The sequence below is a fragment of the Pan troglodytes genome, chromosome 19 (assembly GCF_028858775.2).
Source record: "Pan troglodytes isolate AG18354 chromosome 19, NHGRI_mPanTro3-v2.0_pri, whole genome shotgun sequence".
Lineage (NCBI taxonomy): Eukaryota > Metazoa > Chordata > Mammalia > Primates > Hominidae > Pan > Pan troglodytes.
The window spans coordinates 25,042,066-25,062,268 of NC_072417.2; the positions used below are offsets into that span (position 1 = coordinate 25,042,066).

Below are 20,203 nucleotides of genomic sequence, written 5' to 3' on the forward strand. Positions count from 1 at the left end.
TTTTGTTTTGTTTTTGAGATGGAGTTTCGCTCTTGTTGCCCAGGCTGGAGTGCAATGGCACGATCTCAGTTTACTGCAACCTCCGCCTCCCGGGTTCAAGAGATTCTCCTGCCTCAGCCTCCTGAGTAGCCAGGATTACAGGCACATGCCACCATGCCCGGCTAATTTTTGTATTTTTAGTAGAGACAGGGTTTCTCCGTGTTGATCAGGCTGGTCTCGAACTCCTGACCTCTCCCAAAGTGTTGGGATTACAGGTGTAAGCCACCGCGCCTGGCCTTTTTTTTTTTTTTTTTTTTTTTTTTTTGAGACAGAGTCTGCCTCTGTTGCCCAGGGTGGAGTGCAGTGGCACTCTCTCAGCTCATTGCAACCTCTGCCATCCTGGGTTCCAGTGATTCTCATGCCTCAGCCTCCCAAGTAGCTGGGACTCAGGCGTGTGCCCACCACGCCTGGCTAATTTTGTTGTATTTTTAGTAGAGACAGGGTTTCACCATGTTAGCCAGGCTGGTCTCAAACTCCAGGCCTCAAGTGATCTGCCTGCCTCGGCCTCCTGGGATTGCAGACATGAGCCACTGCACCCGGCCAAGAGAGGGTAATAAATGTTAAATTACCTGGCTAGTAAAAAAATATTCTCTAAGTGTCTTTTCTCACAATTCTCAATGCCTTTTTTTTTTTTTTTTTTGGCACAATCTCACTCTGTTGCCCAGGCTGGAATACAATGGTGCAATATTGGCTCACTGTAACCCCCGCCTCACAGGTTCAACTCATTCTCATGCCTCAGCCTCCCGAGTAACTGGGACTACAGTGCACCACCACCACACCCAGCTAATTTTTGAATATTTAGTAGAGACAGGGTTTCACCATGTTGGCCAGGCTGGTCTTGAACTCCTGGCCTCAAGTGATTCACCCACCCCCCAAAGTGCTGGGATTACAGGTGTGGACCACTGTGCACAGCCCTAGTGACTTTTTTTTTAAGCCCCTTAATCTTTTCTTTCCTGGGTCTCTTCATTGTCAGTGTCTGCTGTTTACTCCCTACCTAGTCACCCCCTTCACCAGTATATTATGTCCTTTATGTTTTATTTTGCAGGATCTTATTTTGCTTTTCTATCGAATCCCCTCCATCTAGAATAGTACTAGACATAGTAAATATTGGTTGTATGAGTGAATCACTGCTTTTAATTATCATCACCATTGCTCTCTCTACTTCTGGTCTATGATCCACTTTGAGTTAACTTTTGTTATTTGGTGTGAGATAGGAGTATAATTTCATTCTTTTACATGTGGTTATACTTTTGTCTCAACACTGTTTGTTAAAAACACAAAAAGTATTATTTTCCCATTTAATCATCTTTGGCCTGGGCACGGTGGCTCATGCCTGTAATCCCAGCACTCTGGAAGGCCAAGGCAGATGGATCAATTTGAGGCCAGGAGTTCAAGACTAGCCTCACCAACATGGTGAAACTAAAAATACAAAAAATTAGCTGGATATGGTGGTGCATGTCTGTAATCCCAGCTACTCGGGAGGCTGAGGCACAAGAATTGCTTGAGCCTAGGAGGTGGAGGTTGTAGTGAGCCGAGATTGTGTCACTACCCTCCAGCCTGGGTGATAGAGTGAGTCTGTCTCAAAAAAAAAAAAAAAAAAAAATTAAGAAAATAAAAATTGTCAGCCAGGCATGGTGGCTCACGCCTGTAATCCCAGCACTTTGGGAGGCAGAGGCGGGCAGATCACGAGGTCAGGAGATGGAGACCATCCTGGCTAACATGGTGAAACCCCGTCTCTACTAAAAATAAAAAAATTAGCCGGGCATGGTGCTGGGCGCCTGTAGTCCCAGCTGCTCGGGAGGCTGAGGCAGGAGAATGGCGTGAACCCAGGAGGTGGAGCTTGCAGTGAGCCGAGATCGTGCCACTGCACTCCAGCCTGGGAGACAGAGCGAGACTCCGTCTCAAAAAAAAAAAAAAAAAAAAAAAAAATCGTCTTGGTATTTATTATTGTTGAAAATCACTTGATCACAGATGTATGTATGAGTTTATTTCTGTACTCTCAATTCCATTTTATTGATGTATGTGTCTATTCTTATGCTATTACCACACTTTCTTGATTACTATAGCTTTGTGGTGAGGTGTTGAGATTTTAAACTAATTATAAGCATCTTACATGAACTACTTACCGTTTATATTTGATTATGCAGCATGAAATAATTATGAATATATCATTAAATATGCCATATTAACTTTTATTAAGTTTTATGTGATCATAACAGTAAGCCATATGCATGTAAGTTCAGTTTTCATAGATCATTGCTTATGTAGTTTAGGTTTTTGCTTATGCAGCATCCAAAAACAATTAGGAAACTATTGCTTGTAATTCACCTGCCATTACTTTTTAAATGGCTCTTAAGGGCAGTTGTGAGATTATCTTTTCATGGCTATTTGCCTTTTGAGTATTCTTTCTACAAAAGGAAGTAAATTAAGTTGTTCTTTCTTTCTTTATAATTTATAGATTTTGCATGCTGAAACTTCTCAACCAGAAGAAAGGGCCTTCACAGTGTCCTTTATGTAAGAATGATATAACCAAAAGGTATATAATTTGGTAATGATGCTAGGTTGGGAGCAACAACAGTAGGAAAAAGTAGAAATTATTTAATAACATAGCGTTCCTATAAAACCATTCATCAGAAAAATTTATAAAAGAGTTTTTAGCACACAGTAAATTATTTCCAAAGTTATTTTCCTGAAAGTTTTATGGGACATCTGCCTTATACAGGTATTAGGAACTTACTGCCTTTCTCTAATGCTTCTAGTGTAAAAACTTGCAGACTTACAAAGTAAAGTAGGGCTGTATCGCCGTGCCCCCATTGTCTGTTAATCTTGTTTTTATATTTTTGATTGTGTTTCCTTTTCTTTTTTTTTTTTTTTTAAGACAGGGTCCTGCTCTGTCACTGAGGCTGGAGTGCAGTGGCGTGATCTCGGCTCACCGTAGGCTCTGTCTCCCAGCCTCTTCCTGCCTTAGCCTCCCAAATAGCTGGGACTACAGGCACACGCTACCATGCCTGGCCAATTTTTGTATTTTTTGTAGAGATGAGGTTTTACCATGTTGCCCAGGCTGGTAACTCCTGAGCTCAGGTGATCTGCCCACCTCGGCCTCCCAAAGTGCTGGGGTTCACAGGTGTGTGTTTATTTCTATCTAATTATTTACACAAACACAATGTATTTATATATTGTGTATCTCTTCTGCTACAATGTAAATCCTATGAGAGTAGTTACTTTGTCTGTCTCAACACTGTTTTTCCTAAGTTTGGTACATAGTAGGCACTCAGATGCTTAAAGGAATGAATGAATTGTGCTTTAATTCCACTTTACTAAACCCAAATCTCCCTTTGGACATTGTTATCTATGTGTTTTCAAAGAAATATAATCATAATTTGACAGAAATCCTTGAGAGGCAGAACTAAGTGAGGGATTGGGCAGGGTTCAGATGTTAAGAACAGTAAGCTCAGCAGGATGTGATTGCTCATGCCTATAACCCTAGCACTCTAGGAGGCTGAGGTGGGATGATTGCTTGAGGCCAGGAGTTTGAAATCGGCCTGGGCAACATAGTGAGACCCCATCACTACCAACAAAATAAATAAATAAATGTACATGGTGGCATATGCCCATAGTCCTAGCTACTTGGGAGGCTATAGTGGGAGGATAGCTTGAGTAAAGAAGTCTGAGGCTGCAGTGAGCTATGATTGTGGCACTGCATGCTAGCCTGGGCAATAGAGCAAGACCCTGTCTCTAAATTAAACAAAAAAAAAGTACTCTAGTTTTCTATGCAATGCATTATATCTGCTGTGGATTTAGGGCAGTATTATATCAGATAATTTTAGGCATTTGGTAGGCTTAAATGAATGACAAAAAGTTACTAAATCACTGCCGTTACACAGTTTATACAGATGTCAATGATGTATTGATTATAGAGGTTTTCTACTGTTGCTGCATCTTATTTTTATTTGTTTACATGTCTTTTCTTATTTTAGTGTCCTTAAAAGGTTGATAATCACTTGCTGAGTGTGTTTCTCAAACAATTTAATTTCAGGAGCCTACAAGAAAGTACGAGATTTAGTCAACTTGTTGAAGAGCTATTGAAAATCATTTGTGCTTTTCAGCTTGACACAGGTTTGGAGTGTAAGTGTTGAATATCCCAAGAATGACACTCAAGTGCTGTCCATGAAAACTCAGGAAGTTTGCACAATTACTTTCTATGACGTGGTGATAAGACCTTTTAGTCTAGGTTAATTTTAGTTCTGTATCTGTAATCTATTTTTTAAAAATTACTCCCACTGGTCTCACACCTTATTTTATCAATCGTAAGGTGCACATTTTTCACATCTTAACATCTCTGAAATTGGGAACATTTTACTATTGAGGGTGTGTCATTTGTTTAATTTGTGTGCTTTCTTTCTTAGTGATACAGAAAATAATAGTGCAACTTACATTGTTGGTGTCTTAGCTTTAGTGAAATACAGTATTGATAGGCAAATTTCTTAGTGTTAAGGTAAAAAACAAGGACTCTAAATAACTTTGATGGTCTGTGTATTTGTTTTTGTTTCCTAGGAGTAAAATTTCCAGTTGATTTTTTAAAATTTGATTTTTTAAAAAAAATCACAGGTAACCTTAATGCATTGTCTTAACACAACAAAGAGCATACATAGGGTTTCTCTTGGTTTCTTTGATTATAATTCATACATTTTTCTCTAACTGCAAACATAATGTTTTCCCTTGTATTTTACAGATGCAAACAGTTATAATTTTGCAAAAAAGGAAAATAACTCTCCTGAACATCTAAAAGATGAAGTTTCTATCATCCAAAGTATGGGCTACAGAAACCGTGCCAAAAGACTTCTACAGAGTGAACCTGAAAATCCTTCCTTGGTAAAACCATTTGTTTTCTTCTTCTTCTTTTCTTTTTTTTTTTTTTTTTTGAGATGGAGTCTTGCTCTGTGGCCCAGGCTAGAAGCAGTCCTCCTGCCTTAGCCCCCTTAGTAGCTGGGATTACAGGCACGTGCCACCATGCCAGGCTAATTTTTGTATTTTTAGTAGAGACGGGGTTTCATCATGTTGGCCAAGCTGGTCTCGAACTCCTAACCTCAGGTGATCCACCCACCTCGGCTCCCCAAATTGCTGGGATTACAGGTGTGAGCCACTGTGCCCGGCCGGTAAAACCATTTTCATTTATTGTGGCAACATCTCTTTATTGAGCATTGTGAATATGTTAGTGAATGTGCTAGATGCTCATAGATTTATATAAAAAGTTAGTGAAGAAGGAAAGATGGTATATTAAGTGGTTAGACAAGTGTTCTAATCAGTTAGAGTTCAGAGAAGGTCAGGGTACCTGATATAATCAAGAGAGAGACCTTACAGCCAGGTGAGGTGAATGTACCTATAATCCCAGCTACTTAGGAGGCTGAAATGGGAGGATCACTTGAGTCCAGGTTTGAGACCAGCCCAGGCAACATAGCAAGATCCCCATCAGATACACCAAAAAGACAGATTTCTTTTTTTTTTTTTTGAGACAGAGTCTCGCTCTGTCGCCCAGGCTGGAGCGCAGTGACACAATGTCAGCTCACTGCAACCTCCGCCTCCCAGGTTCAAGTGATTCTCCTGCCTCAGCCTCCTGAGTAGTTGGGACTACAGGGGTACGACACCAGACCTGGCTAATTTTTGTAATTTTAGTAGAGTCGGGGTTTCACCATATTGGTCAGGCTGGTCTCGAACTCCTGACCTCAGGTGATCCACCCTCGGCCTCCCAGAGTGCTGGGATTACAGGCGTGAGCCACCAAGCCTGGCCAAAAAAGAGAGCTCTTATAGGCCCTTCCTTGCTTTGGAGCTTTATCTGCTCTGTGATGCTTATCTAAAATAGCCATAAGGTCACTGATATTTTTAAGCATTTGGAAATTACTTCAGCTGGGTGCCATGGCTCATGCCTATAATCCCAACACTTTGGGAGGCTGAGGTAGGAGGTCCTTTGAGCCCAGCTTGTGCAACACAGTGAGACACTGTCTCTGCAATTAAAAAAAAAAAAAAAAAAGTAGCTGGGTGCCGTGGCTCACGTCTGTAATTCCAGCACTAGGAGGCTTGAGGATTGCCTGAGCTCAGGAGTTCAAGACCAGTTTGGGCAACATAGCAAGTCCTTGTCTATATTAAAAGTTTTTTTAAATTATCTGGGCATGGTGGTGTGTGCCTGTAGTCCCAGCTACTTGGGAAGCTGAGACAGAAGGATCACTTGAGTCCAGGAGATGTAGACTACAGTGAGCTATGATCACTCCACTGCACTTCAGCGTGGGCGGCAAAGCAAGATTTAGTTGCAAAAAAAAAAAAAACTGGCTGGGTGCAGCGGCTAACACCTGCAATCCCAGCACCCTGGGAGGCTGAGGCCAGTGGATCATGAGGTCAGGAGATTGAGACCACCCTGGCCAACATGGTGAAACCCGGTCTCTACTACAAATACAAAAATTAGCTGAGTGTGGTGGCACGTGCCTGTAATCCCAGCTACTCCAGAGGCTGAGGCTGAAGAATCACTTGAACCTGAGAGTCGGAGGTTGCAGTGAGCCGAGATTGCGCCACTGCACTCCAGCCTGGCGACAGAGCGAGACTCCGTCTCAAAAAAAAAAAAAGCTTCACGCCTGTAATCCCAGCACTTTGGGAGGCCGAGTCAAGTGGATCACGAGGTGAGGAGATCAAGACTATCCTGGCTCACACGGTGAAAGCCCGTCTCTACTAAAAACACAAAAAAATTAGCTGAGCGTGATGGCGGACTCCTGTAGTCCCAGCTACTCGGGAGGCTGAGGCAGGAGAATAGCATGAACCCGGGAGGCGGAGCTTGCAGTGAGCCGAGATCCCGCCACTGCGATCCAGCCTAGGCGACAGAGTGAGACTCTGTCTCAAAAAAAAACAAAAAACAAAAAAACTTAGCTGGGCGTGGTGGTATGCACCTGTGGTCCTAGCTACTTGGGAGGCTGAGGCTGGAGCATTGCTTTAACATAGAGAGTCAAGGCTGCAGTTGAGCTATGACTGTGCCACTGGACTCCAGCGCAGGTGACTGAGACCCTATCTTTTAAAAAAAGGGAAAATTACTTGAACTTAAAAGGTGTAATTGTTAAAGAAAATGTAGTGATTTGCTCTGTTGTTACTTATATGTGCATGAATGATGGAGATCTTAAAAAGTAATCATTCTGGGGCTGGGCGTAGTAGCTTGCACCTGTAATCCCAGCACTTCGGGAGGCTGAGGCAGGCAGATAATTTGAGGTCAGGAGTTTGAGACCAGCCTGGCCAACATGGTGAAACCCATCTCTACTAAAAATACAAAAATTAGCTGGGTGTGGTGGCACGTGCCTGTAATCCCAGCTACTCGGGAGGCGGAGGCACAAGAATTGCTTGAACCTAGGACGCGGAGGTTGCAGCGAGCCAAGATCGCGCCACTGCACTCCAGCCTGGGCCGTAGAGTGAGACTGTGTCTCAAAAAAGAAAAAAAAGTAATTGTTCTAGCTGGGCACAGTGGCTCTTGCCTGTAATCCCAGCACTTTGGGAGGCCAAGGCGGGTGGATCTCTTGAGTCCTAGAGTTCAAGACCAGCCTGGGCAATGTGGTGAAACCCCATCGCTACAAAAAATACAAAAATTAGCCAGGCATGGTGGCGTGGGCATGTAGTCCCAGCTCCTTGGGAGGCTGAGGTGGGAGGATCACTTGAACCCAGGAGACAGAGGTTGCAGTGAACCGAGATCACGCCACCACGCTCCAGCCTGGGCAACAGAACAAGACTCTGTCTAAAAAAATACAAATAAAATAAAAGTAGTTCTCATAGTACCAGCATTCATTTTTCAAAAGATATAGAGCTAAAAAGGAAGGAAAAAATAAGTAATGTTGGGCTTTTAAATACTCGTTCCTATACTAAATGTTCTTAGGAGTGCTGGGGTTTTATTGTCATCATTTATCCTTTATAAAAATGTTGTTGGCCAGGCACGGTGGCTCATGGCTGTAATCCCAGCACTTTGGGAGGCCGAGGCAGGCAGATCACCTGAGGTCAGGAGTGTGAGACCAGCCTGGCCAACATGGCGAAACCTGTCTCTACTAAAAATACAAAAATTAACTAGGCGTGGTGGCGTGCGCCTGTAGTCCCAGCTACTTGGGAGGCTGAGGCAGGAGAATCAACTGAACCAGGGAGGTGGAGGTTGCAGTGTGCCAAGATCATGCCACTGCACTCTAGCCTGGCAACAGAGCAAGATTCTGTCTCAAAAAAAAATATATATATATACATATATCCCAAAGTTCTGGGATTACATATATATATATGTAATATATATATACACACACACACACACACACACACACACACACATATATGTATATATACACACACACACACACAAATTAGCCAGGCATAGTTGCACGCGCTTGTAGTCCCAGCTACTCAGGAGGCTGAGGCAGGAGAATCTCTTGAACTTAGGAGGCGGAGGTTGCAGTGAGCTGAGATTGTGCCACTGCACTCCAGCCTGGGTGACAGAGCAGGACTCTGTACACCCCCCAAAACAAAAAAAAAAGTTATCAGATGTGATTGGAATGTATATCAAGTATCAGCTTCAAAATATGCTATATTAATACTTCAAAAATTACACAAATAATACATAATCAGGTTTGAAAAATTTAAGACAACAGGAAAAAAATATTCAAATCACACATATCCCACACATTTTATTATTACTACTACTATTATTTTGTAGAGACTGGGTCTCACTCTGTTGCTTATGCTGGTCTTGAACTCCTGGCCTCAAGCAGTCCTGCTCCAGCCTCCCAAAGTGCTGGGATTATAGGCATGAGCTACCGCTCCCAGCCCCAGACATTTTAGTGTGTAAATTCCTGGGCATTTTTTCCAGGCATCATACATGTTAGCTGACTGATGATGGTCAATTTATTTTGTCCATGGTGTCAAGTTTCTCTTCAGGAGGAAAAGCACAGAACTGGCCAACAATTGCTTGACTGTTCTTTACCATACTGTTTAGCAGGAAACCAGTCTCAGTGTCCAACTCTCTAACCTTGGAACTGTGAGAACTCTGAGGACAAAGCAACGGATACAACCTCAAAAGAAGTCTGTCTACATTGAATTGGGTAAGGGTCTCAGGTTTTTTAAGTATTTAATAATAATTGCTGGATTCCGTATCTTATAGTTTTGCCAAAAATCTTGGTCATAATTTGTATTTGTGGTAGGCAGCTTTGGGAAGTGAATTTTATGAGCCCTATGGTGAGTTATAAATAATGTAAAAGATGCAGTTCCCACCTTGAAGAATCTTACTTTAAAAAGGGAGCAAAAGAGGCCAGGCACGGTGGCTCACACCTGTAATCCCAGCACTTTGGGAGGCCAAAGTGGGCGGATCACCTGAGGTCGGGAGTTTGAGACCAGCCTAGCCAACATGGAGAAACTCTGTCTGTACCAAAAAATACAAAATTAGCCAGATGTGGTGGCACATACCTGTAATCCCAGCTACTCGGGAGGCTGAGGCAGGAGAATCACTTGAACCCGGGAGGCGGAGCTTGTGGTGAACCGAGATCGCACCATTGCACTCCAGCCTGGGCAAAAATAGCGAAACTCCATCTAAAAAAAAAAAAGAGAGCAAAAGAAAGAGTATCTGGTTTTAAATATGTGTAAATATGTTTTGGAAAGATGGAGAGTAGCAATAAGAAAAAACATGATGGATTGCTACAGTATTTAGTTCCAAGATAAATTGTACTAGATGAGGAAGCCTTTTAAGAAGAGCTGAATCGCCAGGCACGGTGGCTCACGCCTGTAATCCCAGCACTTTGGGAGGCTGAGGTGGGCGGATCACCTGAGGTCGGGAGTTCAAGACCAGCCTGACCAACATGGAGAAACCCCATCTCTACTAAAAAAAAAAAAAAAAAAAAAAATTAGCCGGGGTGGTGGCTTATGCCTGTAATCCCAGCTACTCAGGAGGCTGAGGCAGGAGAATCGCTTGAACCCAGCAGGCGGAGGTTGCGGTGAGCCAAGATTGCACCATTGCACTCCAGCCTAGGCAACAAGAGTGAAACTCCATCTCAAAAAAAAAAAAAAAGAGCTGAATCTTGGCTGGGCAGGATGGCTCGTGCCTGTAATCCTAACGCTTTGGAAGACCGAGGCAGAAGGATTGGTTGAGTCCACGAGTTTAAGACCAGCCTGGCCAACATAGGGGAACCCTGTCTCTATTTTTAAAATAATAATACATTTTTGGCCAGGTGCGGTGGCTCATGCCTGTAATCCCAACACTTTGGGAGGCTGAGGCAGGTAGATCACCTGAGGTCAGAGTTCGAGACCAGCCTGGATAACCTGGTGAAACCCCTCTTTACTAAAAATACAAAAAAAAAAAAAAATTAGCTGGGTGTGGTAGCACATGCTTGTAATCCCAGCTATTTGGGAGGCTGAGGCAGGAGAATCGCTTGAACCAGGGAGGCGGAGGTTACAATGAGCCAACACTACACCACTGCACTCCAGCCTGGGCAATAGAGTGAGACTCCATCTCAAAAAAATAATAATTTTTAAAAATAATAAATTTTTTTAAGCTTATAAAAAGAAGAGTTGAGGCCAGCATAGTAGCTCACATCTGTAATCTCAGCAGTGGCAGAGGATTGCTTGAAGCCAGGAGTTTGAGACCAGCCTGGGCAACATAGCAAGACCTCATCTCTACAAAAAAATTTCTTTTTTAAATTAGCTGGGTGTGGTGGTGTGCATCTGTAGTCCCAGCTACTCAGGAAGCAGAGGTGAGTGGATAGATTGAACCCAGGAGTTTGAGGCTGTAGTGAGCTATGATCATGCCACTGCACTCCAACCTGGGTGACAGAGCAAGACCTCCAAAAAAAAAAAAAAAAGAGCTGCTGAGCTCAGAATTCAAACTGGGCTCTCAAATTGGATTTTCTTTTAGAATATATTTATAATTAAAAAGGGTAGCCATCTTTTGAGCTCCCAGGCACCACCATCTATTTATCATAACACTTACTGTTTTCCCCCCTTATGATCATAAATTCCTAGACAACAGGCATTGTAAAAATAGTTATAGTAGTTGATATTTAGGAGCACTTAACTATATTCCAGGCACTATTGTGCTTTTCTTGTATAACTCATTAGATGCTTGTCAGACCTCTGAGATTGTTCCTATTATACTTATTTTACAGATGAGAAAATTAAGGCACAGAGAGGTTATGAAATTTTTCCAAGGTATTAAACCTAGTAAGTGGCTGAGCCATGATTCAAACCTAGGAAGTTAGATGTCAGAGCCTGTGCTTTTTTTTTGTTTTTGTTTTTGTTTTCAGTAGAAACGGGGGTCTCACTTTGTTGGCCAGGCTGGTCTTGAACTCCTAACCTCAAATAATCCACCCATCTCGGCCTCCTCAAGTGCTGGGATTACAGGTGAGAGCCACTGTGCCTGGCGAAGCCCGTGCCTTTAACCACTTCTCTGTATTACATACTAGCTTAACTAGCATTGTACCTGCCACAGTAGATGCTCAGTAAATATTTCTAGTTGAATATCTGTTTTTCAACAAGTACATTTTTTTAACCCTTTTAATTAAGAAAACTTTTATTGATTTATTTTTTGGGGGGAAATTTTTTAGGATCTGATTCTTCTGAAGATACCGTTAATAAGGCAACTTATTGCAGGTGAGTCAAAGAGAACCTTTGTCTATGAAGCTGGTATTTTCCTATTTAGTTAATATTAAGGATTGATGTTTCTCTCTTTTTAAAAATATTTTAACTTTTATTTTAGGTTCAGGGATGTATGTGCAGTTTGTTATATAGGTAAACACACGACTTGGGATTTGGTGTACAGATTTTTTTCATCATCCGGGTACTAAGCATACCCCACAGTTTTTTGTTTGCTTTCTTTCTGAATTTCTCCCTCTTCCCACATTCCTCCCTCAAGTAGGCTGGTGTTTCTCCAGACTAGAATCATGGTATTGGAAGAAACCTTAGAGATCATCTAGTTTAGTTCTCTCATTTTATAGTGGAGGAAATACCCTTTTTGTTTGTTGGATTTAGTTATTAGCACTGTCCAAAGGAATTTAGGATAACAGTAGAACTCTGCACATGCTTGCTTCTAGCAGATTGTTCTCTAAGTTCCTCATATACAGTAATATTGACACAGCAGTAATTGTGACTGATGAAAATGTTCAAGGACTTCATTTTCAACTCTTTCTTTCCTCTGTTCCTTATTTCCACATATCTCTCAAGCTTTGTCTGTATGTTATATAATAAACTACAAGCAGCCCCAACTATGTTACCTACCTTCCTTAGGAATTATTGCTTGACCCAGGTTTGTTTTTTTTTTTTGGAGACGGGGTCTTGCCCTGTTGCCAGGATGGAGTGTAGTGGCGCCATCTCGGCTCACTGCAATCTCCAACTCCCTGGTTCAAGCAATTCTCCTGTCTCAATCTCACGAGTAGCTGGGACTACAGGTATACACCACCACGCCCGGTTAATTGACCATTCCATTTCTTTCTTTCTTTCTTTTTTTTTTTTTTTTTTTTGAGACAGAGTCTTGCTCTGTTGCCCAGGCTGGAGTACAGAGGTGTGATCTCACCTCTCCGCAACGTCTGCCTCCCAGGTTGAAGCCATACTCCTGCCTCAGCCTCTCTAGTAGCTGGGACTACAGGCGCGCGCCACCACACCCGGCTAATTTTTGTATTTTTAGTAGAGATGGGGTTTCACCATGTTGGCCAGGCTGGTCTTGAACTCATGACCTCAAGTGGTCCACCCGCCTCAGCCTCTCAAAGTGCTGGAATTACAGGCTTGAGCCACTGTGCCCAGCAACCATTTCATTTCAACTAGAAGTTTCTAAAGGAGAGAGCAGCTTTCACTAACTAAATAAGATTGGTCAGCTTTCTGTAATCGAAAGAGCTAAAATGTTTGATCTTGGTCATTTGACAGTTCTGCATACATGTAACTAGTGTTTCTTATTAGGACTCTGTCTTTTCCCTATAGTGTGGGAGATCAAGAATTGTTACAAATCACCCCTCAAGGAACCAGGGATGAAATCAGTTTGGATTCTGCAAAAAAGGGTAATGGCAAAGTTTGCCAACTTAACAGGCACTGAAAAGAGAGTGGGTAGATACAGTACTGTAATTAGATTATTCTGAAGACCATTTGGGACCTTTACAACCCACAAAATCTCTTGGCAGAGTTAGAGTATCATTCTTTGTCAAATGTCGTGGTATGGTCTGATAGATTTAAATGGTACTAGACTAATGTAGCTATAATAAGACCTTCTGTAACTGATTGTTGCCCTTTCGTTTTTTTTTGTTTTTTTTTTTTTTTGAGGTGGGGTCTCACTCTGTTGCCCAGGCTGGAGTGCAGTGATGCAATCTTGGCTCACTGCAACCTCCACCTCCAAGGCTCAAGCTATCCTCCCACTTCAGCCTCCTGAGTAGCTGGGACTACAGGCGCATGCCACCACACCCGGTTAATTTTTTGTGGTTTTATAGAGATGGGGTTTCACCATGTTACCGAGGCTGGTCTCAAACTCCTGGACTCAAGCAGTCTGCCCACTTCAGCCTCCCAAAGTGCTGCAGTTACAGGCTTGAGCCACTGTGCCTGGCCTGCCCTTTACTTTTAATTGGTGTATTTGTGTTTCATCTTTTACCTACTGGTTTTTAAATATAGGGAGTGGTAAGTCTGTAGATAGAACAGAGTATTAAGTAGACTTAATGGCCAGTAATCTTTAGAGTACATCAGAACCGGTTTTCTGATGGCCAATCTGCTTTTGATTCACTCTTAGACGTTAGAGAAATAGGAGGTGTGGTTTCTGCATAGGGAAAATTCTGAAATTAAAAATTTAATGGATCCTAAGTGGAAATAATCTAGGTAAATAGGAATTAAATGAAAGAGTATGAGCTACATCTTCAGTATACTTGGTAGTTTATGAGGTTAGTTTCTCTAATATAGCCAGTTGGTTGATTTCCACCTCCAAGGTGTATGAAGTATGTATTTTTTTAATGACAATTCAGTTTTTGAGTACCTTGTTATTTTTGTATATTTTCAGCTGCTTGTGAATTTTCTGAGACGGATGTAACAAATACTGAACATCATCAACCCAGTAATAATGATTTGAACACCACTGAGAAGCGTGCAACTGAGAGGCATCCAGAAAAGTATCAGGGTAGTTCTGTTTCAAACTTGCATGTGGAGCCATGTGGCACAAATACTCATGCCAGCTCATTACAGCATGAGAACAGCAGTTTATTACTCACTAAAGACAGAATGAATGTAGAAAAGGCTGAATTCTGTAATAAAAGCGAACAGCCTGGCTTAGCAAGGAGCCAACATAACAGATGGGCTGGAAGTAAGGAAACATGTAATGATAGGCGGACTCCCAGCACAGAAAAAAAGGTAGATCTGAATGCTGATCCCCTGTGTGAGAGAAAAGAATGGAATAAGCAGAAACTGCCATGCTCAGAGAATCCTAGAGATACTGAAGATGTTCCTTGGATAACACTAAATAGCAGCATTCAGAAAGTTAATGAGTGGTTTTCCAGAAGTGATGAACTGTTAGGTTCTGATGACTCACATGATGGGGGGTCTGAATCAAATGCCAAAGTAGCTGATGTATTGGACGTTCTAAATGAGGTAGATGAATATTCTGGTTCTTCAGAGAAAATAGACTTACTGGCCAGCGATCCTCATGAGGCTTTAATATGTAAAAGTGAAAGAGTTCACTCCAAATCAGTAGAGAGTAATACTGAAGACAAAATATTTGGGAAAACCTATCGGAGGAAGGCAAGCCTCCCCAACTTAAGCCATGTAACTGAAAATCTAATTATAGGAGCATTTGTTACTGAGCCACAGATAATACAAGAGCGTCCCCTCACAAATAAATTAAAGCGTAAAAGGAGAGCTACATCAGGCCTTCATCCTGAGGATTTTATCAAGAAAGCAGATTTGGCAGTTCAAAAGACTCCTGAAATGATAAATCAGGGAACTAACCAAATGGAGCAGAATGGTCAAGTGATGAATATTACTAATAGTGGTCATGAGAATAAAACAAAAGGTGATTCTATTCAGAATGAGAAAAATCCTAACCCAATAGAATCACTCGAAAAAGAATCTGCTTTCAAAACGAAAGCTGAACCTATAAGCAGCGGTATAAGCAATATGGAACTCGAATTAAATATCCACAATTCAAAAGCACCTAAAAAGAATAGGCTGAGGAGGAAGTCTTCTACCAGGCATATTCATGCGCTTGAACTAGTAGTCAGTAGAAATCTAAGCCCACCTAATTGTACTGAATTGCAAATTGATAGTTGTTCTAGCAGTGAAGAGATAAAGAAAAAAAAGTACAACCAAATGCCAGTCAGGCACAGCAGAAACCTACAACTCATGGAAGATAAAGAACCTGCAACTGGAGTCAAGAAGAGTAACAAGCCAAATGAACAGACAAGTAAAAGACATGACAGCGATACTTTCCCAGAGCTGAAGTTAACAAATGCACCTGGTTCTTTTACTAACTGTTCAAATACCAGTGAACTTAAAGAATTTGTCAATCCTAGCCTTCCAAGAGAAGAAAAAGAAGAGAAACTAGAAACAGTTAAAGTGTCTAATAATGCCGAAGACCCCAAAGATCTCATGTTAAGTGGAGAAAGGGTTTTGCAAACTGAAAGATCTGTAGAGAGTAGCAGTATTTCATTGGTACCTGGTACTGATTATGGCACTCAGGAAAGTATCTCGTTACTGGAAGTTAGCACTCTAGGGAAGGCAAAAACAGAACCAAATAAATGTGTGAGTCAGTGTGCAGCATTTGAAAACCCCAAGGGACTAATTCATGGTTGTTCCAAAGATACTAGAAATGACACAGAAGGCTTTAAGTATCCATTGGGACATGAAGTTAACCACAGTCGGGAAACAAGCATAGAAATGGAAGAAAGTGAACTTGATGCTCAGTATTTGCAGAATACATTCAAGGTTTCAAAGCGCCAGTCATTTGCTCTGTTTTCAAATCCAGGAAATCCAGAAGAGGAATGTGCAACATTCTCTGCCCACTGTAGGTCCTTAAAGAAACAAAGTCCAAAAGTCACTTTTGAACGTGAACAAAAGGAACAAAATCAAGGAAAGAATGAGTCTAATATCAAGCCTGTACAGACAGTTAATATCACTGCAGGCTTTCCTGTGGTTTGTCAGAAAGATAAGCCAGTTGATTATGCCAAATGTAGTATCAAAGGAGGCTCTAGGTTTTGTCTATCATCTCAGTTCAGAGGCAACGAAACTGGACTCATTACTCCAAATAAACATGGACTTTTACAAAACCCATATCATATACCACCACTTTTTCCCATCAAGTCATTTGTTAAAACTAAATGTAAGAAAAACCTGCTAGAGGAAAACTTTGAGGAACATTCAATGTCACCTGAAAGAGAAATGGGAAATGAGAACATTCCAAGTACAGTGAGCACAATTAGCCGTAATAACATTAGAGAAAATGTTTTTAAAGAAGCCAGCTCAAGCAATATTAATGAAGTAGGTTCCAGTACTAATGAAGTGGGCTCCAGTATTAATGAAGTAGGTTCCAGTGATGAAAACATTCAAGCAGAACTAGGTAGAAACAGAGGGCCAAAATTGAATGCTATGCTTAGATTAGGGGTTTTGCAACCTGAGGTCTATAAACAAAGTCTTCCTGGAAGTAATTGTAAGCATCCTGAAATAAAAAAGCAAGAATATGAAGAAGTAGTTCAGACTGTTAATACAGATTTCTCTCCATGTCTGATTTCAGATAACTTAGAACAGCCTATGGGAAGTAGTCATGCATCTCAGGTTTGTTCTGAGACACCTGATGACCTGTTAGATGATGGTGAAATAAAGGAAGATACTAGTTTTGCTGAAAATGACATTAAGGAAAGTTCTGCTGTTTTTAGCAAAAGCGTCCAGAGAGGAGAGCTTAGCAGGAGTCCTAGCCCTTTCACCCATACACATTTGGCTCAGGGTTACCGAAGAGGGGCCAAGAAATTAGAGTCCTCAGAAGAGAACTTATCTAGTGAGGATGAAGAGCTTCCCTGCTTCCAACACTTGTTATTTGGTAAAGTAAGCAATATACCTTCTCAGTCTACTAGGCATAGCACCGTTGCTACCGAGTGTCTGTCTAAGAACACAGAGGAGAATTTATTATCATTGAAGAATAGCTTAAATGACTGCAGTAACCAGGTAATATTGGCAAAGGCATCTCAGGAACATCACCTTAGTGAGGAAACAAAATGTTCTGCTAGCTTGTTTTCTTCACAGTGCAGTGAATTGGAAGACTTGACTGCAAATACAAACACCCAGGATCCTTTCTTGATTGGTTCTTCCAAACAAATGAGGCATCAGTCTGAAAGCCAGGGAGTTGGTCTGAGTGACAAGGAATTGGTTTCAGATGATGAAGAAAGAGGAACGGGCTTGGAAGAAAATAATCAAGAAGAGCAAAGCATGGATTCAAACTTAGGTATTGGAACCAGGTTTTTGTGTTTGCCCCAGTCTATTTATAGAAATGAGCTAAATGTTTATGCTTTTGGGGAGCACATTTTACAAATTTCCAAGTATAGTTAAAGGAACTGCTTCTTAAACTTGAAGCATGTTCCTCCTAAGGTGCTTTTCATAGAAAAAAGTCCTTCACACAGCTAGGACGTCATCTTTGACTGAATGAGCTTTAACATCCTAATTACTGGTGGACTTACTTCTGGTTTCATTTTATAAAAGCAAATCCCAGTGTCCCAAAGCAAGGAATTTAATCATTTTGTGTGACATGAAAGTAAATCCAGTCCTGCCAATGAGAAGAAAAAGACACAGCAAGTTGCAGCGTTTATAGTCTGCTTTTACATCTGAACCTCTGTTTTTGTTATTTAAGGTGAAGCAGCATCTGGGTGTGAGAGTGAAACAAGCGTCTCTGAAGACTGCTCAGGGCTATCCTCTCAGAGTGACATTTTAACCACTCAGGTAAAAAGCGCGTGTGTGTGTGCACATGCGTGTGTGTGGTGTCCTTTGCATTCAGTGGTATGTATCCCACATTCTTAGGTTTGCTGACATCATCTCTTTGAATTAATGGCACAATTGTTTGTGGTTCATTGTCTCCTTAAATTAGACTGTAAGCACCTTGATGGAACTCATACTACCTTTTATTTGACACACATGCACACACGCACACATGGCCTACACATACACTGCCTAGCTCATTGTAGCATACTAAATACTGATTTTAATGAATAAGCTAAACCTTCGAAACCCATTTGCTAATCCCAGCACTTTGGGAGGCCAAGGTGGGTGGATCACCTCAGGTCAGAAGTTTGAGACCAGCCTGGCCAACATGGTGAAACCCCACATCTACTAAAAATACAAAAATTAGCTGGGCGTGGTGGCCAATGCCTTGTAATCCCAGCTACTCTGGAGGCTGAGACAGGAGAATCGCCTGAACCTGGGAGGCGGAGGTTGCACTGAGCTGGGATTGTACCACTGCACTCCAGCCTGGGTGACAGAGTGAGACTCCATCTCAAAAACAAACAAACAAAAACACATCATTTCCCCTATAGCAAAAACATGACGGCACTTACTGTATCAAGAGAGGTGAGAAAAAGGAGCCACAGCAGGATGATTCAAGGGGCTCTGCATAGCTCCATTTTAAGAATATGCCTACTGCAGGTCAGAGAAGGTAAGCAAACTGCCTGAGGCCACACAGCCAGGTACAGAACTCTCACCAATATTATTGCCAGCAATCGCAATTTTGGTGTTTATTCTTGGTACCAAGTTGGAGACTATAGGGTTCTCTTCCTAATAGAGACCATCTAGCCTTTCACTGTTTTGTGGATACTTCTTTCTCTTCTTCTTTTTTTTTTTCCCCTTTTAAAATCTAGTTATTTTTTTCTTTTTGGTTTCTTTGACACAGGGTCTCTTACTCTGTTACCCAGGCTGGAATGGAGTAGTGCAGTCATGGTTCACTGTAGCTTTGACTTCCTGGGCTCAAGCGATCCTCCTACCTCAGCTTCCCGAGTAGCTGGGACCACAGGCGCCCACCAACACCTCCAGCTAATTTTTAAGTTTTTACTAGAGACAACATCTCACTATGTTGCCCAGGCTGGTCTCAAAATCCTGGGCTCAAGTGATCCCACCTCAGCCTCCCAAAATGCTGGGATTACAGGTGTGTGCAACCACGCCTGGCCTATTTTTTTTTTAATTGCTCATAAATCATCTTTTTTCTTTAAAAAAAGAAAGATGGGAGGCTAAAGCAGGAGAATCACTTGAACCCAGGAGGCGGAGGTTGCAGTGAGCTGAGATGATGCTGCTGCTCTCCAGCCTGGGCAACAAGAGTGAAACTCCATCTCAAAAAAAAAAAAAAAAGAAAGTACACAATTTTACTTTGTGGACCTAATGGTCAAGGCCAATAATTTGGTCACCTATGAAGTAAATAAAAGCTTTACCATATATATGACCATTTGGTAATGTAATATGAAATGTTTATGTACTAAAGGCAGAATAGTCTAGAAAAAACATTCTGTATCACAACGTCTAAAAATTAATATCATCTTCATCATAGAACCAGGCTCTGTCTCCTAATTTTTTTTTTGAGATGGAGTTTTGCTCTGTCACCCAGGCTGGAATGCAGTGGCACAATCTTGGCTCACTGCAACCTTCAGCTCCCAGGTTCAGGATCAAGTGATTTTCGTGCTTCAGCCTTCTAAGTAGCTGGGATTACAGGTGACTGCCACCACGCCCAGCTCATTTTTTTGTATTTTTTTAGTAGAGAGAGGGTTTCACCATGTTGGCCAGGCTCGTCTCGAACTCCTGACCTCAAATAATCCACCCGTCTCAGCCTCCCAAAGTGCTGAGATTACAGGCGTGAGCCACCAGGCCTGGCCTCCTAATTTTTATTTGTAGAAGTGGCACCAAAATTTTCCAAGTTCTCATGCAAAAATTCAGGCTCATCTCAGTTTATTTTTTTCATTTATTTATCTCCCACTAAATTGACAACTTCTAATAATTAGGTTGGTTCTTTGTATTCCCAGCACAGGGTTCTATGCAGAATACACACACAGCAGTTGCTGGCAATAATATTGGTGAGAGTTCTGTACTGGGCTATGTGATCTTAGACAGTTTGCTTATGTTCTCTGACCTGCCGTAGGCACATTCTTAAAATGAAGCCGTTCAGACCCCCTCGATTCATCCTGCTGTGGCTTCT

At 41.8% G+C, this 20,203-nt stretch overlaps 1 protein-coding gene across 51 annotated transcripts in view; it reads left to right on the top strand.

Annotated features, from left to right (window-relative positions):
- BRCA1 (BRCA1 DNA repair associated) overlaps nt 1-20,203 on the top strand; it is an 80,802-nt gene that overhangs the window by 16,275 nt on the left and 44,324 nt on the right. For 9 of the 51 annotated variants that reach the window (XM_009432080.5, XM_054669709.2, XM_054669711.2 and 6 more), the window contains 8 exon segments: nt 2,498-2,575; nt 4,076-4,164; nt 4,772-4,911; nt 9,035-9,140; nt 11,631-11,676; nt 12,997-13,073; nt 14,054-17,479; nt 17,882-17,970. In XM_009432080.5, coding sequence (XP_009430355.4) covers nt 2,498-2,575; nt 4,076-4,164; nt 4,772-4,911; nt 9,035-9,140; nt 11,631-11,676; nt 12,997-13,073; nt 14,054-17,479; nt 17,882-17,970 — 4,051 coding nt within the window. 51 annotated transcript variants of the gene reach the window in all.